Below are 24,185 nucleotides of genomic sequence, written 5' to 3'. Positions count from 1 at the left end.
CTCAGTATATACGACTTGCATGAATGAATGTGAACTTTATCCATTTGAGGGGGAACTAAACTGACCGAAGTGATTGGCAGTGGTTTCCACCCTGTACACATATAAAGTTTGTTCTTTGCTTTGTTGTTGCATGTGTTATTTGCTGCTCTGCCATATTTAAAAAATTTTATTTTGAAGTCTTTTCGTCTTCCTAAAACATCTTCTCAAGAAGAGCCAAAAAGCCTCCCCGTTCCTGATTGATGTGTGTGTTGTTTTGCCTTAGGAGGTTAAGGCCATTTCATACGTATGATCTGTAAGAGATCCAAGCATATTAGAGGGGCTTAGAAACTATTAAGCAACCATAAAAATAAATGAATAGACTCACTTCCTAATCTGTCTAGAATCTTTCTCCTGTATCTTTCTGAGGACATTTGTTTCTAATAGTTATAGTTGCATTTCATTTTTCCTTAAAATGTGTTCAGCTTCATTTAAGGTGAATAGGATTCTCAAACTATATGCCTTTATGCTTGCTTAAGTTCACCCTCAAATACCTGTGCTCTGCTCATTACTTTTCTGTTGTCTGTTTATAAACTTTTGCTGAATAGCTCCTATTCAAGTCAGTGAGCCTCATGCACTGAATAGATACAAAGCTAACAGAGAAGTTGACTGGGGGACAGAAATAAAAAATGTTTAAGCATTTTGTAAATATGATATCCCAGAAAGATTCATTGTCAGTCAATGTCTTTATCACCTTATCTGTTGATTAATTTGAAATATATATGTTATATATATGCAAACATATATATGTGTACACACACACACACACATGTGCGTATGCGTGTACAGCCTGTTTTTATCCAGTTTCTTTACCCCGCTCCCCACCCCCACCCCGTGAAGTTGATTGAAGTCCTATACTGATGATCTATCAATTCAAAGTGTTTACTATGCACTTACCTGCGTGCAGAGCACTGAACTAAGAACTTGGGCGAGTACAATAGTTAATACTTTAAGAAGCAGAAAGAGCACAGGCCTGGGAGTCAGAGGACCTGTGCTCTGATCCCAGCTCTGTCGCCACCTCTGTGATCAAGACATATATCTCTGTACTCAGTTTCCTCATCTGTAAAATGGGAATTCAATACCTGTTCTCCCTCATACTGTGAGCCACTATGGGACAAGGACTGTATTAACTTGTATCTACTCCAGCCCTTACAATATTGCTTGGCACATAATAAGGCAACCACGGTAATTAGGAGACTCAAAAGCTGCCCTCAAGGAGCTTACAATCTTGGGAGGGAGACAGACACTAAAATAACTTACTGATAGGAGGAGAAGGACGAGTGGCTATTTGGAGAAGTGTGGGCTTAGGTGATAGAGAGTGAAAAGTAACATGTACAAGCATGCCACAGAAGTGCTGAGGTGGAAATTGGGCACGTGTAATCGGGGTAGAAGATATTAATCAGGAAAGATCTTCTAGAGCTGAGATGATTTCAGAAGAGTCTTGAAGATGGGGAGAGGAGTTAGGATAAGTAGGGAGAGAGCTGATTGAATGCCTTAAAACTTGTGGTGAGGAGTTTTTGCTTGATGCAGAGGGGACTGGGTATTTATTGAAGGCTTTTGAGAAGTGGGGCGATCTGTGTAAAATGATGCTTTAGGAAAGTGATCTGGGCAGCAGAGTACTAGAGGGGAGATAATGGAGGCAGCAATGTCACTGATTTAGTAGTCAAGCTGAACTATGACAAGTGCTTGGACCAGCATGGTGAACATTTGGATGAAGAGGAAGAAGACCCTGGAAATGTAGAGGAACAACCAACAGGATTTAGGTCAGACCTAATATGGGAGTTGGAAGAATGGCGCTAGTCAGGAATAGAGCCAAGGTTGCAGCCTTCAGAGACTAATGATAGGGTTGTTAACTGTGTTGGGAAGCTTTGGTAGAGGAGTTGATTTGGGAGGGAAGATGAGGAGTACAGTTCTAAGCATTTTGGGCTTGGGATTCATTCATTCAATCATTTATTGAGCACTTACTGTGTACAGAGAACTGTACTAAGCACTTGGAAAGTACAATTCAGCAATAAAGTAGGCCAATCCATCAATGGTGATTATTGAATGCTCACTGTGTGCAGAACACTCTGCTGTCAGCCAGAATACTTTATAATTTCCTTACCAGGTGAGCTGAGTTCAATTCAGACTTTTCGATTCAATTTCATATTCATCTTTGGGTGAGCAAGTCTTCCTACTTATGATGATCTGACTTTGAAAGTTCTGAGCAAAGACCAACAGCAGACATGCAGTTATGGGGACTGAAATTTTGACGCATGACAGGTTTTTAAACTAGTGTTACCAGATTCACCTCACTGAGGGCTTTACATCAGACTGGAACTGCCTAGGGTCTCCAAAGGAACCTATCAAGCGATATACTGTATCTAGGTACTTCACACACTAAATCGCGTTCAAGAACATTTTGCCAGGCTCATCTGTCCTTGTGCCATTCCTTTTTTGTTTTCTTTTGTTACTGACTGCTGTAGTGCTGAGACTGAGTTTGATAATGACCTTTTGTGATTATGGGTGGACTATTTTGCATTTAGCTACCTAGGGCAGAAGGAAAATATTAAAAAAAAAATTTTCCCTGGTATATTTTAATATGTTGGGCATCTGTTTGGTACCTTTGAATTTTATCACCGATCTGCTTCTCTTTGCTTTAATCGTTTATTCCCTTTACGTAGGAAATTACAGCCTGCCGTCGGACTGGGTCTCTTTTCTAGGAGAAACAGCTGTGATGTCATAGCTCATTTTCTAGGCTTTAAGTTTTCCTTGTCTCCAATTGGTACATGTCCCAGGATATATTTGTTCATTTTGGTCTTCTATTCTGATTCCATCGCAAATTGCATTACAAGTATGCCTGATAAATGTTTGGATTGATAAATGGCTCTTTAAAATGTGTTGACATTTGCCATTTTCTCTTGTTTCCCTACTTTAGTGAAATCGAATAGGTAAGGGAAAAAAATCTTAAATAGAAGCAAGGCTTTCTATTTCTCTGGGAAGGGTCATTTGACTTACCTTAGAAAACTAAATAAAATATATAATGATCAAATTAATTGCTCCGCTTCCTTACAAGACTGGTATGCAAACAATCAGACCATTGTCTTTCAATAAAACAAATAGCACTAACTAGAGGTGGAAAGTAAGTAGACCACTTAGAACAGAAACGAAGCATTGAAAATAATGTTCTCAGTGGTACATTTAGGCCCTTATTAATTGTGTAGGCAATTACCTCTCACTCCCAAACAAAACGGATTTCCTCTGATAAATGTTTTTGAGCAGCAGCAAGACGTAGGTTTATCTGAGAAATTAGAAGAAACTGGTTCAAGCAGGTTCACTGGGAGACTCTTTTCTATCTTTAGTTTGTCTGATGGTGTTTCGCCCAGAATTACCTAAGAGATAGAGATGTTCCTTACAAGGGTGAGGAAATTTGCTGCTGGAGCAAAAATTAATTTGCATTTATAGGCCTAACACCTACATGAATCCTTAATCTTTTTTTTTTTACGATTTTAGGGGAATTTATAGAATCATTTGGATTGGAGGAAATCTCTAGTCGGTCATCAAGTTCACCCCTCCTCATAATTCTAGGATTGATTTTATGATACCTAAAGTACCTCTGATAGATGGATGTCAAGCCTAGCTCATGTTTCATTCATTTCAAAGTGGATATTCCCTGCACTCTGTGGATTTAATGTGTAGGTGTCAGACTGATAGCTGCCTGTGTACTCCAGAGACCTTTTCTGAGTTCCTCACACACAGTCTCCCCTAAGAACATGAGCCAAATATATAGTTTATTAAGGATTATATCATCGAAGTCATCAAACTCAGTTTGGTTTTGGCTCTTGACTGTTTGGAGCCTGTCAGTCTACTCGTGAAAAATGCATGCTTTAATCCAGTGTGTCATTGATGTGCATATACAAGGTAAAGGACAAATTTGTATCATGCTAGCCCCAACCTCTAATCTGTAGCGTGGCAAGCATTCAGGATGGGAGGAAAGCTGACAACCCAAGATTCCAAGTCAGAACGATAATTTACGTCATTTAGAAGCTCCAAAAACTAAATTTGCTGGGCTTCTGGGGTTAAATCAGCCATATTGAAGCTGTTACTGAATTTCGAATACTCAAAGTACTAGTATCACTAGAGGAATGTATTGCCTAAAGTTCACAGTTGAAACTTCCCCTTGCCAATATTGTGAAGAAACAGTTATCGATTCCCCAGATCAACCATCTGCAGTGAAGTCGAAGGTTTATTGCAATCACTGAAAGGGTATGGGACACCTAATTTAAATGTGCTTACGCTACAACAGCAGAGAAGTGATTATTGTTTTCTTTAAATTTCCTACTCAGAAGAATAGTGAGTAGTTATATTCTTTAGTAGTTCTATTAAAATGAGTAATTTGGGTACAGTCAGAGACAAAAATATTCTGATATATTCATTCTTATAAGATTTTAGTTTCTTAAAAGTGGTCTTCTGTTCGGACACTGAGAGTGATCCAACAGAGCATCAAAATTCACCCCAAAATGACACACTGTAGAGGAATGTTAATGCCCAACCTTCTGTGAGACCTGGACCTTACTACTTCCGACTTCTGGGCAGTTCCACCAGTAGAACCTGTGTAAGATACTTAATATCAAATGTCAGAGCAGGAGCACAAACCATGAGATCCCGGCTGGCAGTAAGTCCCCCAGCATTGAAGAAGGGCTTGACATTCCATGCCTTTTCTGGGTGGAGCATGTGAAGAAAGTGAATGACAGTTGGATATCCAAAGTTAATCTACAGTGAGCTGACATGGAATCAGGTGAAGAGGGTGAATGGAAAAAAAAATACTTAAAAAACAATGAAGCGAAACCACAGATGATATGGCAGAGTAATTTACAGTTAGGGGCACAGAGCAGAAGGCTGACTAGGCAGGGAGGCAAATCAGAAATAAGGCTTATTGTTTTGGAACAGAGGCTTTGGGAAGATTGGAACTCCAAAAGGGTGAAATGAAAACTGCACTAAGGATGATAGATGAAACAGAAAGCAAGGGGCACCCTGATGTGTAAGGATTTGCATATAACTTTGTTATGGTAGTTGTTAAATGCTTTCTATGTACCAGGCACTGTATTAAGTGCTGGGGTAGATACTGGGTTGGACACAGTCCCTGTTCCACAAGTAACTCACGGTCTTAATCCCCATTTTACAGATGAGGGAATTGAGGCACAGAGAAGTTAAGCGACGTGCTCAAGGTCACACAGCAGCTAAGTGGCAGAGACAGGATTAGACCTCAGTTCCTTCTGACTCCCAGGCCTGTGCTCTATCCACTGGACCACACTGCTTCCCAATCATGCATTATTAGTTTTATATTCGCCACACCCTCACACAGGTAAAAATTACACTGTTATTGAAACTTCAATAACCATTAACTTAGAACCAGGATGGCTAAGTTAGAGGACCGTCTATACCATATAGACTCCTCTCTGGTTTTAGCTAAATTTTTTGGGTTAGCTGATACCTACTCCCCGGTAGTAATTTAGTCACATTTATAGAAGCAGTAACTCAGGCCTCTGGATTGCTGTTTATTGCATTGCAGCAGTGTACGCACAATGCCAGCATCGATACATTAAACGTTCCCATGGTGGTCATAAAGACCTCTCAGGGTGCCTAACTCAGTATCAGAGGATACATTTAGGCAATGGGAGAGTTGGACTCCAGGTGCATTGCGAGGGGAGGGAGCATAGCAATTTGACCTCACTTATTAGTGACAGAAGAGATTATAATTTCCATTAAATGTTATGTGAAAAACCCCAGGAACATAGTTCTGTGATAGATGCAAAATTAAAGTGAGAGAAACAAATAGTGGTAATAATAATAATTTGTCAAGTGTTTACTAGGTCCCAAGCATTGTTATAAGCATTGGAGTAGGTATAAAATAATCAGGTTCAGACAGTCCCTTTCCCCCCGGGGCTCACAGTCTGAGAGGGAGGGAAAACAGATATTTAAAATCCTCATTTTACAGGTGAGAAAACCAAGGCACAAAGAAGCTAAGTGACTTATCCAAGGCCAAACAACAGGCCAGTGACAGAGTCAGGGTAAGAACCCAGTCCTCTGATTCCCAGGCCCATGCCCTTTCCATTAGGCCACACTGCTTCTAGGCAGAAGATAAGAGTTTCTGCCTTCTAAGAAGCTTCTATTGTCTGCCTCCAGGCAGGACAGAACTTCATCCATAAAGTTAGTTCTTAAAAATCTCTGCGAAAGGAGAAGTAGCATGATCAAGTGGAAAAGCAGTGTGGCTTAGTGGAGAGAACATAGGCCTGGGAGTCAGAAGGTCCTGGATTCTAGTCCCAGCTCTGCCAGTGCTTGCCGTGTGACCTTGGGCAAGTCACTTAACTTCTCTGTGCCTCAGTTTCCTCAACTGTAAAATGAGGTTACCTGTTCTCCCTCCTACTTAGATTGTGAGCCCCATGGAGGACAGGGACTGCGTCTGACCTAATTAAATCCTGCCTATCCCAGGGCTTAGAACAGTGTTGATCATAGAGTAAGTGCTTAACAAATGTCATAAAAATAAAAAAATAAAATAAAAAAGGAGATTCTACATCCTTCCTGAGAAACCCCACTCACTCTTGAGCTGCTGATTGGACGGCTGGCTAAGTTAACAGTTTAAAAACTAGAAGCTGTGAATTCTAAACCAAATTAGCAGCTAACTTGCTTCTAGCCTTCCTGAACTGCAAGTTCAGGTTGAAGATCTTTTCTGAGTCCCCGAGTAGAGGGACTCTAGTCTCTATATAAGCACAGAGATTAGCAACTACTGGGTTTGGAACTTTTAAAAATAATGGAAAAGATAAATGGAAGTTATGATTGGCGTGTAACCCCCTCCCTCAATTAGGCAGGACTCAAGGCAGGAGGCTGGAAGGCTAGAGGAACACTTGTGTCAGTCCAGGCTGTGGTCACTGCATTTTTATACTTCAGGAATATTTTTGCTACCCTTGGAAACATCAAAGTTATTCATCATATATTATGTTGTTCCACAGTGCAAATAGTGGCACATTCACTTGGTGCATTGCATTGTAAATCAAATGCGTGCCTTTTCGTTTCAAAATTCGAGGCTTTAAGGATATTTCATCAAATGTGATAGGAAATTAGATTCTTCATATTGGAGAGGCAACAGTAGCCAGAGGGGTCTTAGGGACTGGTTTGGGGTGACTTCCAGCCACTAAGATTTTTAGGAGGTGGTCCTCCAAGAAAAGAGGAGAAGGAAGCCCAAGCATCAGCGAGAGAGTGTCTGCCATCTATTAGCTGCCTACTGTGCCTGAAAGATAGAAGGAATGACTACAGTGGCTCAGGGCTAGGGCTGGCAGATAAGGCTGTGGCAGTGGGGAGGCTTTGGGCTCAGACACTGTGAGCACCAACCCCCAGATTTCAGAGGGACACTCCTCTTCCCCATGAGAGATTATCAAACCACGTTTTCCACAACACATGGTCACCTCGTATTTGCTCTTGCCCCTCGAAGCAGTATGAATTAGTCGGCCCAAGCAATGATCCCATCTACAGTTCTTTCGATTCCTTTTGCTCTCTTCTTAGTGATAGATCTGGTCTCTGGCTTCCAAAGCTTTACCTGAGGGAACAGCTGGCCATGTGTACCTATAAAGAGCCTGGGCTTTGGAGTCAGAGGTCATGAGTTCTAATCCCAGCTCTGCCACTTGTCAGCTGTGTGACTGTGGGCAAGTCATTTAACTTCTCTGTGCCTCAGTTCCCTCATCTGTAAAATGGGGATGAAGACTGTGAGCCCCACGTGGGACAACCTGATTCCCCTGTGTCTACCCCCATGCTTAGAACAGTGCTCTGCACATAGTAAGTGCTTAACAAATACCAACATTATTATTATAATTTCTATAAGGTGCTTTTAGTTCCTGGAGTCAGGCACCAGGTTGTATTTCTCTGTAATTCCAACTGTGACTTGAACAGGGCGACTCAGTAAATTAACTGTTCACAGGATTCACTAAATCAAATATTAAGGACTATTTCTCCTATCTGTATCTGCAGCCATGTTGGTTATCAGCCTTAGGGTTGGCTTGATGATCTGTTGCTCCTCTTAGGATTGTCTTTCCCAGAGCTCAGGGCGTTTTTTGGGATCCCCTCCAGTATTCTTGGGAATAGCTCTATGATCCAGATGCAGATGAAGAATGCTTTTGATTTTGATTTTGAACCAAACTTGACTAAACTACCAAGGACCAGGAGAACCAGATCTAACTAACCGAGTCTCCTGCATTTCCGCTCATTCCTTCTAGCAGGCATCAAATCACAAGGTTGAGCCAGGGCTCATTTGGACTAAAGTTTGTCTGCTTCAATCATCAGTTTCAGATCAGTTTCTCTCTGGGTGGTCTTATTAAACAAGCCCAAAGATGCGCTTAGTTACAACATTTCCCGTGATTACAATTTTCCCTGGAAATATAATTTATTAAGGTTTTGCTATAAATTAGCATTCATGCCTGAAGCTTGTTGGGCCCCAACTGCTGAAATCTATTTGCCTAGCACTCTTGAGGGAAAACAAAATTATTTATCTGTAGAGATGGGCTTTTTCTTAAAGTCACACCAACTAGCTCTTGTGACAGTATTTCATTAAAATGTAGAGAGGGCCCACTAGACTTAATTCTTTTAAAATCATTCTGAAGAAACGAATTAAAGGAAGACAAGGTCCTCCAACCCCCAGAGGGCTTCCATTCTCAGATATCAACAGAGAAAGGTATCTTGTCAAACTGTGGAAAAAAAAGAACCCTGACAAAACTCCCCAAAGAAAGCAAGATTTTTCTCCTCAATCCCCCTACAAAATTGAAAATCTGATCAAACATCATTTGTGAACTTCCCCTCTTATTGTAAAACCATTTTGAAAGAAATTTAAGAACAATAAGAGCAAGTAACAGTGGTTATCTAACCTATAAGGGTAAATGTAGAAACCTGAGAAGCAATGTGACCCAGTGGGTAGAGTCTGGGCCTAAGAGAAGGACCTGGGTTTTAATGCCGGTGCTGCCATTTGTCTGCTGTGTGACCTTTGGCAAGTCACCTAACTTCTCCATGCCTCAATTACCTCATCTGTAAAATGGGGATTGTCTGTGAGCCCCATTTAGGATGGGGACCTGGGGACCGTGTCCACTTGATTGCCTTGTGCCTATCCCACTGCTTAGAAGAGTGCCTGGCGTGTAGTATGCGCTTAACAAATATCATAAAAAGAACTCTTTTCAACCATATCCTAAGGGAGATTAGGTAAAGATTTTATTATCCTTCTGAGATTGAAATGCAACCTGTTCTGTGGATTTGTACTAACGAATACAGACCTTTACCATTGCATGTTAGAAATACAAACAAAAAGATCTCAAAAAGAATCCTTAGAAGTATGTGTTGTTAGTATCACCAAGTGCTAGAGGCAGGTCTTTTTTGTTGTTACAAAAGTGGTGAAGGTTAGTATATGCTAATTTCTTATATGCCTCATAAGGCCCTTAATCATCCACATCCAGAACCAAAACCACCGTAAAACAAATCAGTTTCCTGCTTATGAGGACCCGACTGTATATTCCATTTCATTTTGGAATTCTAGCATCTTGCATACCCTCTCAAGGGGGTTTTGCTGCTTCATGACATCATAAACAAGATGGTTCTAGAGTTCAGTCCGGCTGACATGTTGGTTATAATACCCATAAACAAGAAAACCCCAAGGAATTTCCATGATATTTTTTTTTGTTTTGTAAAGCTATATAGAATTGCGTTATGTTTACTGGAGCTGTAATTTATTTTCCTGCCAATTAAAACCAGCATTTCCAGCCAGGTTAAGTAGTGTTTTGAGCCTGTCTTTTGATAGTAAGGAAAATTGTTTTGCTTTGAAGCTAAAACTGCCTTTGCAGCTAATGATTCTAATGAAAAAGGACCGAAGCAAAATTTAAAATAGAATTATTATGTTGTTGCAGAAAAATGCTACGGGCAATATATTTTAGAAGTTTTTAAGAGGACTGTTGGTTAGTCACCGTACTGCATTAAATCCTGATTTCATTGTACTTATTGGATAGAATGCCCTTGAGGAATTAAGGCATGTTTTTCCTACAACAAGCATCTGTCTGGATGGAATGTGATGCAGCAGTGGAAGAAAACAGTTCGGCACTTGCCAGAGGAGCTGGTCAAGATAGGAGGGCATGAGGTCTTGATTCTTCAAGAACGTAAGATTCTTCAGAAGCACAATCCTTTTGTAGTAGGAAAACTGACACTGAAGTTATCATTGGTGTTGGAACAAAACCCTTCCTACAGTGACAGTTCACCTATTTACCATTGTGGCCCAAAAAAGTCTTTTCCATGCTTCACTCTTAAAGATAGGAGGGCACCCTTTTTCCCAGTTATTTGCCCTATCAGGGTGAGTGTCAAAATCATTAATAGGGAAGCTAGACGTCAAGGGAGCAGCTTAAATGATGCTGCTGCCTCCGAGGAACTTTCAACACCAAAAACATTTATTTTTTGAGCCTTAGAAATCATGATGAAGAAAATGATAAATATGTCACAAACAATTCGATTATTTCACATTTTTAAAAACCATTCTAATGAGCAATGAATGGTTTAGGAGTCTCCTTTGTTCTTTGCATTGTATTTAGAAGCTTAAATCTTCAGTCAAGCAGAGCTCAAGTCTGACTGATGAATATCCAGCCAACTGATGGATATTCAGCCAACTGAAGTTTAAAGTTAGGTGATTTTGAGACAAAATGCAGAATTTTGCTACCTTCCTTGAGCTTCTATAAGAAGACAATAAGAAGAAGAAAGAGGTGAGAGAGGAAAAAAATAGAGGCAAGTTCAAATTTCATTTTCTGTTTTGGAGATTTCAGTGTTTAAGTTGGCAGCAATTTTCAAATGTGAAAATGATTCATCAGGCCATCAGGTACCCAACACCATCCCCCACCTCCCTAATAAGAAACATCCTTGGCACTTAGTTACACGATTGATCGAGAAGACCAACATATCCGGGACTGTCAGAGTGTGGAATCAGTGGCAGTGTGAGATTTCAGTCCGAAGTTCAGGTCCGAAGTTTTGACGGTTAGGAGACCATATAAAGTATCTCTCCTGCTTATACTTGCTCTTTCTCCTGCATTCGTTATCTTTAAATAATTTTTTTGTCTCTTCCATTAAATTGTAAACTTGAGGGCATTGCTACTATGGCTATAATAGTAATAGTGTTTATTAAGTGCTTATTGGGTGCAGAATGTGCTAGTAAGGGCTGGGAGAGAATACCGAGGTGGAAATAAGACACAGTCCCTATCCTTTCTGGGAGTGAGGTGTTCTCACCCAAGCACTTATATTGAATTCCTCTGGTGGGAGAGGGACTTGTCTGATCTGATTACCTTGTATCAACCTCAATGGTTAGCGCAGAGCTCCATCTATGGTAAGTGCTTAATAATACTATTATATATTTTCTTTTGCAATTCTGGAGGATTGATTTTCTTCACACTCAGTGGTGCCCTGGGCTTGTAAATTCAGCACACTCCCGCTTTAGTCTTTCTCCATATCATGTGACAGTTTCATCAGAAAAAGCCAAGCACCTATGTAGTGTTAGCTGATGGGCATAGGCATGAATATGTGAACCAGAAATAAGGTAACCAATCTTATCCGAGTCAGCTTGAGGACTGGGGTGTAGATGATAACACACAACTACAATTCCAGCAAACAGATCATTTTGGAATGGATCTGAAGCCATTATGGGCATTTGCTAATAGGAGTTCAGAATTCAACAATATCAATGAGTTCCTTTCGGTCAATTATTATATGTAGCGGATTGGGAAAACATAGGAGGGATTTTTTTGTCTTCTCTGGGAAGGCTAACCAGCCAGGGAAAGTTTTATAAAATAAGTTGATTTTATATATAGGATTAAACTATTTAAAAGTGAAGCTGTGTCAAACTCTGCTCCACTTTTGACCTTCCATGCCGTGTTCTGTTTTGAAGTACTTATGTCCCCTGCATCATTCCTTTCTCAAAGGAGTGCTCTCCCAACAAGTGGAAGGTGTACATCAAATATGAAACTAGCATTTTCTTGCAGAGAATCAGATAAATTGAGCAGATGACAAATTTAACATATTACATGGCTTAGCCTAAAAGGAAATCTGTGAGCAGATTGAGCTCTTGGAATTTTTCCTGCCATAAATCCATCATTTATTTACTGAGATTTTTCACTAGTCGCTTTGAAATTCTGGTCAGGAAAGACACGGATGCCTTCAGTCTAAATGATTCCTAATCTGGAGTTTCCAAGGCAGTTACTTATTGTCACTTAATAATGACAGTGTTACTTGAAGCTAACACTAAAATCAATTTTTTAACTAGTACACTCAGCCAATATTAATGGTGGACTAAATTTTCATATGACATAACTCTGAGGTAGAGACTGAAATCTGTTGGGGATTCTTGGGGAGAAAAAAAATAATATTTGTGATAAGTGATATTTGTGTATTGTTATATTTGTGATATCACTCATATAAAAGTGATAAGGTGATATTTGCAAAGCAAGATAATTAGAAATGTTAATATGGTACAACTTGAATTAATTCCCTTTGTAGCTGTGCATAAGTAATTTGAAATTAATTAACCTTGTGATTAAACTGCGAAAAAACTTGGAAACTACAACCAGAAGATAACATCTTTTGTTGGTGGGAAAATAAGGAAGTGGATTTCGTTTTCATTATGTTTCATTTGGTATTTATTGAGCACTGTGTGCTAATGGCTTGGAAGAGTACAACACAACAGAGCAGGTAGACACTTCTCCTACCCACAAGCTTATTGTCTAGAAGGGGAGATAGACATTAAGGAAATGCATTAGGGATATGTACATATGTGGTGTGGGGCTGAGGGTGGGGGGATGATCAAGTGCTTAAAGGGTATTCATTCTGTCATTATTTATTGAGTGCTCACTGTGTGCAGAACACTGTACTAAGTGCTTGGGAGAGTACTAAATAACAGACACTTTCCCTGCCCACAATGAGCTTACAGTCCAGAGGATCCAAGTGCACAGGTGATGCAGAAGGGAGAAGGAGTAGGGGAAATGAGGGCTTAGTTAGGGAAGGCCTAATGGAGGAGATGTAATGTCAAAAGGACTTTCAATTGGAGGAGAGTGGTGGTCTGTGGTATATGAAGAGGGAGGGTGTTCCAGGTCAGAGTGAAGATATGGACCCAGTACTAAATTAAATGACTAGATTAGAAAAGAGATGGACATTGCTTAATGAAGAAGGACAGGGCATGCATTAGAAGGCAGCTGGTTCCCCTACTGCTGGATTATGGAAACAATATACATCGGACAGCTAATGGGCCTCAGTTGTAAAAGATAGATTCTCTTTATAATAGAATTGCCCGCTTTGTCTCTAAATGGGGTTATTATACACACCATTGCACAATGTTTGAAGAGCTTGGTTGGCCCTTGTAGAGGGTTAGAAGAGAAATAAATGGAAAACAATTGCACATAAGACCTTCAATCTATCAACCACACCATATTTATCCAAATTACTAGCATCGTCTTCCAAATTGCAAATCTGCAGTATATCCCAGACTGGAATGTTAATTCTTACTATCCTATGTTTAAATTTGATCCCCTGGCCTTTTCCCTTAGCCAAGACCTTTGAGTCCAAATGTAATAGAGTGGAGCTTTGATAAAGTACTCCTTTTTTCCAGTATTTCCCTTTCCTCTTTCCTTCTTGTCTTTCATTGTCCTAGTCTCTAAAATAATTGAAGCTTTATTTCCTATTCCTTCCAATTCTTTTCAGTGAGTGTACTTTCCTCTTCTTTGAGACATTAAACTCTCTGGATTTTTCTGTTTTAAAGTATCCATGTAAGAATGGTGACTCTATTATGTTTCCTTTCCACTGTGTAAAAGGTCTACATTTTTGTTCTTTGCCCTAAAGATGCTAATAGCCCTGCTTAAGTGGCTTTCAAAAGAAATCGTATTCCTTCATTTAATAATGTTCCTTTTTATGGGGGTGGAGGTGGATAACAAACAGATTTATGAAAAATTAGGCTGGAGTCTCACTTTAGAATGAGAATACAGGCTAAACTTCAGTATAACAACTATGACTAATAGTACAAATTTTATATGGACATTACATAGCGGTAATTTATTGATATTAATGTCTGATTATGAATGACTGTAAGCTTGTTGTGAGCAGGGAACATGTCTACTGACCATGTTGTATTGTACTATCCAAAGTGCTTAGTACAGTACTCTGCACCCAGTAAGCGCTCAATAAGTATTATTATTATTATTTTGTTTGTTAAGCACTTACTATGTGTCAAGCACTATTCTAAGTCCTGGGATAGATACCAGTTAATCAGGTTGGACACAATCTCCATCCCACATGTAGCTAACATTGATTAATTTATTGATTGTTGCCAAATGAAATAATCTCCTAATTTTCAGTCAAAGGGTTAGGTGATTATCGGAGGAATACGTGTTTAGATTCTTTAGGTTTGCAGATTATGATTGTGGAATATTTTTATTTAACGTATTTAGAAATACTGTTCTAGGGAGTAGCTTCAATAGAGCCCAGAACTGAATTTCCTGGTATTCTTTAGTTTTTGACCTACCAGTGGCTTCAGTGTCTGCGGGCACGCCACTATCCTCTCTGTGCCTCGGATTGTCTCTGTAAAGTTGGGAAGATAATATGCACCTCTTCTTCACAGAAAACATATTGGGCTTGTTGGAGGAAGGAACTGTTTGAATATAAAATGGCATTATACTGAGTCGCAGATTTTTTTAACCTTCTCCTCAGTAATGGGTCATTCAGACACAGGCATGTTTGTATCATAAGCCAAAGAAAGGTGAGCCAACAGAAATGTACAAAATTGGTACTCCGACTTCTCCACTGTATATTTATTACCCTCTGTAAATTGAGCCTTGAAGCCTGTCAGAAGCATTTTTTCAGTAGAGTGGGCTTTAAGTGGCTACATAAAATAGACTCACCTCTTGATATCTTTCTTACTACATTCTTCATCCATTTACTGCAAAGATTATATTGTAAGGTGGAGCAGGAGGCATTGTATTACAAGAGAAGATTACTAGGTGGCAATTCCAATCTTTGAAGTCTTCCTCTCCTTCCCAAGTCGTCTCTGGATCTTGCTTTTATAGCTCTTTAACTCAAAGTTTTTGTATAGAATATATGAAAAATATGCTTCCTGATCTTTTGTTCTAACTTCTCATATTAGAGGATTTTGGGTAAGTGGAGCTGCGCTGCTTATTGTATTGATTCTACTGTGTAGCAGAAAAGAGAAAAATGACAACAAACACAATTGCCAGTATGTTTATTTCCCTTTAGCTACATTTTTATTGACTCTTTTTTATACTTGGACAAACCAAGTTACTGGATAACAACACCTAGAATACTTTGTTTCTGTAGGAATTAGCTTCTTGTTCGGTTAGATGTTTCTAATAAGTGATTTTTATATCCATTACAGTGTCTTTCTAATGTAATTGAGGGAGAAGCACAATTATCTATGGCCAGCAGTCTAAAACCTCATATTAGAATTTAGTGATGGGTTCAAATTTCGTATTCTACAGACTTTTAAGTGAAGATCTGAAGGTCTTTGCAAATAATAAACCTCAGACTGCCAGAGTAAATTGTGTGTTGTTTATTAGTGAATTTGAGGCACAGAGATTATGTTTGCTCCATGATATTCTGTAAAACCGTGGAGAGTAGCGAAGGAAATTCAGATTGATCAATTTCAAGTGACCTAATCCCCCTGACAGCCAGATTTAGCTTTTGCAGAGACTGATAAAATCTGTGGAAGGCTGATGTTTTCTCAAAGCCCTACCCTTTCCCAGGACAAGGAGAAGCTGTATGTGGAGCTGAAGCACATCTTGGCTCGTCAGCCTGGCCCTGAAGCAGCAGAACAGCTGCAGCTGTACCGACATACACTAAGGGAGAAGACCAAACAACTAAAAGTAAGCTGTAGAGTTTGAAAACCTAGTAAATAAGAGTTCTCCCCTGATCCCACATCACTGCCTGTTTCACTGTGTACTGGTATTAGTGTTGAGACCGAAGATATTCTGAGGGAGAGAAGCAGGCACTTTATATGCTGCCCAGGAGAAGGAGACTAAAGCCCTTGGGCTCCAGACTGTCAAGGCTTTTCCAGGTTCCTGTCAACGAGTGGGGTAAAAGCTGGAGAGTCAATTTTTTTTCCCACAAGATATTCCTATGGCTGAGTCTTTTTTGCTTAAATAATAATAATAAGGGCAATAATAGTAATAGTTTTGATATTTTTTAAGCACTTCCTATGTGCCAAGCACTATACCAAGCCTGGGGAGATTAAAAGATACTTAGGAGGCCATTGAAGCAGTGTGGCCTAATGGAGAGAGTACAGGTCTGGAAGTTAGAGCATCTGGTTTCTAATCCCGGCTCTGCCAACTGCCTGCTGTGGGCCCCTGGGCAAGTCTAACTTCTCTGTGCCTCAGTTACTTCATGTATAAAATGGGGATAAAGGCCATGGGCCCTTCTGGGGACAGAGACCATCACCAAGCCGATTATTTTGCATCTACCCTAGTGGTTAGTACAGTCCCTGGCACATAATAAATGCTTAACAAATATTAAGGGGAAAAAAAAAGCCCGGACCCAATCCCTGTCCCACATGGGCCTCACAGTTGAAGTAAGAGAGAGACCAGGTATTTAATCTCTGTTTTACAGGTGAGGAAACTGAAGCCCAGAGAAGTTAAGTGACTTGTCCAAGGTCACCCAGCCGGTAAATCTCAGAGCTAGAATTAGAACCCAGGTTCTCTAATTCCCAGGCTCATGGCCACATTTCAGCAGGCTTTGTAACTAGGCTGGAGTAGGTCCCTGAAATGAGTGGTGGGATGCTTCACAGGGGCAGCAGAGAGCAGAACAACTTTCTGCTCTCTACCCTACAGAAAGGAAGATAGGCCAAAGCAGGCAGACCAATGTTGAAATGTTGATTCTCAAAAACTCTGTAGACATCTCCAAAACCCCTAATTTAAAAAAGTAAAATGATTCATCATTCTTTTTGTTGTTTAATCAAATGTTGTTTGCATTATCTTCCTAAATATTTTAGGTCAGAAAGCCTATCCTTTAAATAAGTGTAAAATGCAGTAAACAGCCCTGATATTCTGACATAGCAACAACCTGTCTGCCTGAGAAAAACCATATCATTTTACTAATATAGTAATGATCCTTTTTAGAATACTTTTTTGTGACATGTTTGCTGCTAAAGGCAAAGACCATGAAATGTTAATTAGAACAACAATGTGCAGTGTCTTTTGGTAAATATTCGTATTTCTCGACTATTCTGAGACACAACTAGAATCGAGCTAGGGTAAATTTCTTGAGAGATTTTCTTAAACAGTTAACCACTTCAAAGAAGCAGGTTCAAAAAAAATTTACATTCTTAGCCATATGAGTTGATGTGGAAAAGCAGTTCTAAATTATCAAAAATTTACCTTGATTTCCAAACAGTGTCTTGCCTTATACTAAATGGAGAGCAAGAAAAATCTGTCTGATTGGACAGTTTACTCCAGGAAGCTACTAAGGCTATAAAGATGATGTTTGTAGGTTGTTGTAGATAAGCATTTCTGTTTATTTGGTCTTGCTTTGTTGTGTTTTTTTTCCTTATTGTTTATTTGTTGTTTGAAAACAGTGTCTGTTTCTTAGTGTTCATCTGCTGTGGCAGATTCTTCCCCAATTTGAGATCATAATCTTCTGTTCAGAGAATCATAATCATTCCTACAACAATTAAAGGAAAAAAGTTCACAAGCAGTAGAGCTCTTAAAAGTTGAAGATCATCTTTTCCTGCACGTGTTTGAAACAAAGCAGGAGGGAAGGGAAATGCAGAGTATATTAAATATCTTGTTTGTAAATTCCCAACTATTGCCTTTACAGCAGCATTACAAAGACTGACATGTTCTTTACAGTGAGGACCAAGCACAGCTTTGTTTACCTGAACATTTTAGCAAAGAAATAAGGAAACTTCGGACTGGAAAACAGCTGGCACTTATTCTCCCTCTCTTTACAAATAGCCATTCAATCCCAGGCCTCTACAAGCAGGACCCTTCCAACTTCTTGATAATTTAAATTTTTACCACACCCATGTACACACACTTTAAACTATTGTATGAACTATGATCACCAAGCAACTCCCCTTACATATAGTTCTATTGTAGTTCAGAATCTATTTTCCTTCGTAAATTTTGCCCCCAAATGCCCCTTTGATTACCAAGTATCTTTCTATCCAGGAGTGGCAATTCTCATTTAAAGATATGTGCGTTAGGTCCAATAAGGCCTCTCAACTGTATACTTTTCCGGGAGCTTTAGTGCCTTAGCGCTCACCCTGTCTGTGTATTGGCAAATTATCCTGAAAAGCTCTTTCTAAACTGGGTTCTTGCTCCCAATTGCAATGTAGATGTTTATGACTCCCCTGTTGTTTACCTATAGCTTAAGGGCATTGTTCATGTTGCAGTGATAATGTTTTTTGCGAGCCATGTATTCTTTCATTCTGTGGTGCTGTTCTCTGCCTTTAGTTTCCTGTCCTTTCAAGCATTGCTACCCAACACCTTGGACAGGAATCCCAGCTGGATTTTGCTCCTCTTTAATGCTTGCTCAGTCCTAACTTTGATATTAAACTCTTCCTAGATGGATAGGCTGCCTGTTAAGCCTGTTAATCATTCTTCTCCGCCAATTCAGGACCAGTAGCACCTCTTATGCATTCATATTACCTGAAGCAGATAATCATGCTTTGTATGGCATTGCTTGAACTGATAGGCACTCATGAGCAATTAACGAGCATTATGCATTCTGTATATATTTTAAGATATTTTATGCCACTTTTCTGAAAGAAGCAAGAACTTGGGTGTGACTTCGAAGAGTTGAGAAAAAAACTGTATACATGTTGAGCAGAAAACCAGCCCTTTCAAAACACATATCAGAATTTTTTTTTGACAGAGGAAGAAAAACCCGTTCATCTATGTTATAGCCACTTTCTTTGGTATGTTAGGTTTTGTCTTCAGAATTGAATATGTATGAGTCACAGAGCCAGGAGTATAAGTATGAAATTGAAAGACTTGCCAATGAACTACTGAATGTGAAGAAGAAATACCTCACCCAGAAACGCAAAGAACAACAACAAAAGTAAGAAACAATGTTTGGTTTTTTGGTTACACCTGTTATCTTAGGGTATGGAGACACTTACCCCGTAAGCAGGATGTGTGGTTATGCCCTGTTCACGTCTGGGAAAACTGAGGCACAGAGTAGTTCAAAGAAACTCTCAAGGGTCTAAACCTCTGTCAGAGGTAAAACTAGAGTTCTCTCAGAACATGGGGATTGCATTCTTTGAGAAGTCCATATTCAGGAAAACTCATGTTTTACTACTGAATTCCATGTCTGGTAATAATAATAATAGTTATGGTATTTGTTAAGCACTTACTAGGTGCCAGGCACTGTACTAAGCACTGGGGTGGATACAAGTAAATCGGATTGGACATAGTCCTTGTCCCCAGTAGGGCTCCCAGTCTGAATCCCCACTTTATAGATGAGATAACTGAGACATGGAGAAGTGAAATGACTTGGCCAAGGTCACACAGAATACAAGTGGCAGAGCCAGGATTAGAAACCTTGACCTTCTGACTCCCAGGCCCATGCTCTCTCCACTATCCCATGCTGCGTCTCATGAGCATGTGAAGCATGAGCATGTACACAGTTTTCTTCTGATAGGGCATTTTATTGTATCCAGACAGAGAGATGTTGTCAGAAGAACATTCCCTAATTTTGGTCACTACATCCTATCCAAAGTGACTAATCAAACAATGACTGTGAGAGAATTATATGCTAATACCGCCTCATGTGTGTGCATCTAGACATTCAGCAGTGCTAAATAATGAAAGATTATATCCTGCTCCAATAGTATCGAGATGAAGTTATATAATTGGCTTTGTTCCCTTGTTTGCTTTCAAACTATCAATCAGTGCTATTTATTGAGCACTTTTTGTGGGCAAGCCACAATATTAAGTACTCACACAATGCAACAGAGTTGGTTAGGGAAATCCCTGCCCACAAGGAGCTTACAGTCCACAGGGAGAGAAAGACATTAAAATAGATTAGGGATAGGGGAAACTAGCTCTTATAGTACTCAGTCTTATTCACATTTCAAATCACAAATGATTCCATTTGCTCATTCAGTACTAACCATTAAGTGCTTATAATGTGCTTCACTGAATAAGGACTGGAAAGACTGCATGGACATGGATTCAGGCAGTCCATAGTGGGTACAGAATATAAGTGGAGTGGAGAAAAGTGCAACAGACACACAGGGAGAGAGGAAGAAAATGTAAAATGGGCTAAAATAAATAAATTTAAAACAGTATAATGACAGTTCTGGCAATATCCCAAATGCCAACATCAAAATGCCATTAGATTTCACTGAAAAAAGGTGAGACCAATTTGGAGAGAGTACAATAAAACTGGAAGACACAGTCTCTATCCTCAAGGAATTTGGAGTCTAGAGGAGGAACTTCAAGTTTAGAAGCTCCTTATCTTCTGATTTCTGGATTTCAAGAGTGCTCTTTGCTACATTTCTGTACCTTAAAGAACATGAGCAGTTTACAAACCTGCTATTCTTATGAAGACATGTATCTATTGAATTTTGTACAATGAAATTTTTGAAAGTTCTCACCATAACTTTGTTAAAACATTATTGTGCTTTAAGTACACCATTTAGTCAGTACAACAAAGACAGAAACTTCCTCCCATTGATACAATGTTAAATCAAGGCCTTGGTAAACAAATACACATTTCAAAAAATTGGAAGATCATTAAAAGTGGAAATCATAGAAGTTCACAGGATTCTAGTATACGTTCCTCTGACCATATTTCAGTTCACCTTAGGTGGTCCCCTAAATTGCTAATTCTAACTGGTATCAGAAGTGACTTAAATATATTTACCCCAGGAGCCCAAAGTTATCCTTGGTGGGGAAACCGCTGACACAGAGTCTACACATATCTTAAAGTCACACATGTTTTTCAAAAAACAACAAAACATTTCCATTTTCTTCTTCATTGTATTTCATACAGAGCTAATGGTATCTTATTTCCAGCTAGCGTTTTTTTCCGTAAATTTGTCTCCTTGCATTATGAATGACTCCTGAAACAGCTTCTCTGCCACAGGGTACTGAAGAATTCCAAAGGCCTTCTAGAATGAGGCAGTTAATTTTCAATCTAAACTGGGTCCTTCTGAATCAAGGTGTAGGCTAATCTGTCTCTCTCTAGTTCCTTTATGTTTGGAATTTAGAGGTACCATAGCCAAACTACAAGAGAGACTCTTGAATGTGTGGAGTGAGTGTGTGTAATAGGGGGAGGGGAGATCCTGTTGAGAGGAGAGAGGAGCTTGTGGACCTGGCTTTCAGAGCAAGAGGACAGTCCTGGGAGGCAGCAAGAAGGGTGAAATTCATTCTGATAATCTGTTGTTGAAAGGGTGCTGATTTATCATACATGGCTACCACACATAGCATTTTGTGTGCCCAGAGCTATCCATGCAAGTGTTAGTTGGTCATAGAGGTTAGATTTATCCCAGGCACATCAATCAATCAATAGTATTTATTGAGCACTTATTCAATAGTACTTATTGAGCCCTTACTATGTGCAGAGCACTGTACTAAGCACCTGAGTACAGTACAACAGATTTGGAGGATACATTCCCTGCCTGCAAGGAGCGTACAGTCAGGAGGGGGAGACGAACATTAATATAAATAAGTAATTTCTAGTATATAATTTATAGATGGTTATATAAATGCTGTGGGGATGAGGGTGGGGTGAATACCAAATGTACATTTGGGTCAAAAAGGTAGAGTTCTAGAGAAAATTACTCCTGCTTTAATAGGATTCAGCCATTTACTCTTAAACTGACAGCTTTGATTGCATCTTAGGGAAGTTTAGTATTTGCATTTTAGAAATATCGAGGGAATTACCCAGGTGAATGAGTCAAAATGTTAAACAAAGCTTACTTTTTCTTATTTTTTTGTCCTAAAGGGAGAAGGAGAGGCTGGGTCAGCTAGACAATAACTATTCAGTGAACAAGTCAGAAGGCTCACGGTATACTGGAGGAGGCTTTCTCTTCAACAAGCCTACTACCAAGATTTCGGCCTAACATCATCTCACGGGCCCAGTAAATAAGTTATCTAAATTTTCTCTGGAGTGTTTGAGAGAAATATTCATAAAGTCATTTGAATCAAGCATTTCTTCTCTCAAAACAGCATGATTTGGAAAGAAGAAACGATGGAATTAGCAGAATCATATGCATTTAAGAGAGATGCTGCTTTGTTAATCCATGTGGAGATCAAGGTATTGAATTATTTGTGTTTTTTAGACAGACTCATTAAATGAACAAGGATTTCTCTGATCGCCCCTTTGACAGTTGAATATACCAAATCTGTGCACTGCATATGGAAAAAAACTTTGGATTTTAATTTCTTTACTGTTTGAAGGTGGAACAATTTTAAGGTTTTCTCATTTTTCACAGAAAATGTTTTTGAAATGCATGGCATCCACCACAACTTTCTAAATAAAAAAATATAATTACCTTTTGTTAACAAGTGATGTGACAAAGTCAGTATGTGAGGTGCTGAATGAGAAGAAACTTCTAAGTTTTTGAAAAGTGTTTTGAAAGTAATATCTTCAAGGAAAGTTACCTCAAGTCCTATAAGAAAACAAATCCAGAGAGATGTTCTAATATAAATATTTCATTAACTAAACAAAATATATTTGCAGAGGTTTTTGGTCCCAGATTTAGTAGATTATACATATTAAAATTTCTGAAGGAAAATTTTGATGTTAATATTTAATTCAAAGGAATAAAGTTACATATGATTGGAATTCACTTTTTACTTATTCCAGGTAGTAGAAGTCATGGGTTCTATTGTCATTTTCTTTTTGTTCTTGAAACTTCAATTATTTGGGTTCCTTGTCAGGTTGAGTTATTGAATAAGTTCTTTCAGTAATCTTATTTGAAGGTAACCGGGATACCTGTTCCCACTCCTGTTTTTCTGATAATCCTAATATCTAAATAGCAACAAAAGTAAAATGGCTAAATAGCAGCCTGGGTATGAATAAGGCTGGTGTAAGTGGATTGTAGAATTTCCCTTGGAAAGAAGTATATCTGCATACATCTTGTGTTAAGTGACTAATTTCCTAGCAGCTTTCAATTGTGAAAAGGTATTCCTTTGGCTGATGGAAATGTACTAGAATGTACTGGAAGAGGAGGATGTTATAGGTGTCAGAAAAAGTTGGTGGGAATCTAGCCTAACCTTTGTTATTTTTAAGTCCATATCTATCCTATTATACACAGCCTGGCAGGACAGATTTTTCAGAATGTAATTTACCTACATGGGCTTTTCCTCAGCTACTGCAGAGTGTTTCCCTCTGGAAGCAATATTCATATAAACCTTGATTTGTAATTGAATGGTTGCGAGGAGTCCTATGAAAAATTTTAGACATTAAAGAGATGGGGCATGTATAGCTAAGAATTGGCTCCCTTTTTATCTTTTCTGACCTCTGTGTTTGGAGAATAGTCCCCAAGAAAAATTCTTAGTAACCTTTTCATCTACTACTAGTGAGATTCCAATTGAATTCACTGGTAGGGATCCTGGGAGATTCAGATTCCCTGAACAGTTCTTTTGAATTGATGTCTTCAGAAAGTTACTGAATGGTCCAGAGGGTTTCTGTATCGTGTATATAACAGTCTTTCATATTTGATTAAAATGAAGATGGTAGTGAGCTCCTATCCATGCAGATAAGTGGGGATGAATATAACATACATTTCCTTTAATTTGTCTACTATAAAACTATATGTGTAGGTGCTTTTTTTGATTGAAGATAAGGTTACTGATAATGAGATCCTGTCCATATGTGCACTGAGGCTGAAGAGACCCGTGTTCAGCCAACATTATCCATTCTACCCTGAGGGCATGTAAAGATTGTTGCTTGTCACTCGAATGCATTTGCCATTTGTAGTGCATGTTGCTGTTTTTGAATTTGCCTCTTGGTATCCTGATGATCCCAAAGCCCCTGCTTATAGAGTACTCACTTTACTCCGATTTTCACAAGTCAGGCTGGCCTGGTTGATGTTGTCTCCCAGTGACTTACTGCTCTGCTTCAGTAGAGACTGTGCTTCATTTTGTCTTTAAAATATTTCT

At 39.1% G+C, this 24,185-nt stretch overlaps 1 protein-coding gene across 3 annotated transcripts in view; it reads left to right on the top strand.

The window, feature by feature from the left end:
• Positions 1 to 22,586, top strand: part of CFAP58 (cilia and flagella associated protein 58) — a 70,325-nt gene extending 47,739 nt beyond the window's left edge. For 2 of the 3 annotated variants that reach the window (XM_029081060.2, XM_007667659.3), the window contains exons 16-18: positions 15,822 to 15,941; positions 18,998 to 19,131; positions 22,024 to 22,586. In XM_029081060.2, the coding sequence (XP_028936893.1) occupies positions 15,822 to 15,941; positions 18,998 to 19,131; positions 22,024 to 22,141 (372 nt within the window). In that variant the 3' untranslated portion in view covers positions 22,142 to 22,586. The remainder of the gene's footprint in view (positions 1 to 15,821; positions 15,942 to 18,997; positions 19,132 to 22,023) is intronic. The other variant, XM_039914393.1, reaches the window with a different exon arrangement.
• Positions 22,587 to 24,185: the final 1,599 nt, after the last annotated feature.

The sequence above is a fragment of the Ornithorhynchus anatinus genome, chromosome 16 (genome assembly GCF_004115215.2).
Source record: "Ornithorhynchus anatinus isolate Pmale09 chromosome 16, mOrnAna1.pri.v4, whole genome shotgun sequence".
NCBI lineage: Eukaryota > Metazoa > Chordata > Mammalia > Monotremata > Ornithorhynchidae > Ornithorhynchus > Ornithorhynchus anatinus.
The sequence above is the reverse complement of the archived record's forward strand: the minus strand, read 5'-3'. Positions and strand labels throughout refer to the sequence as shown.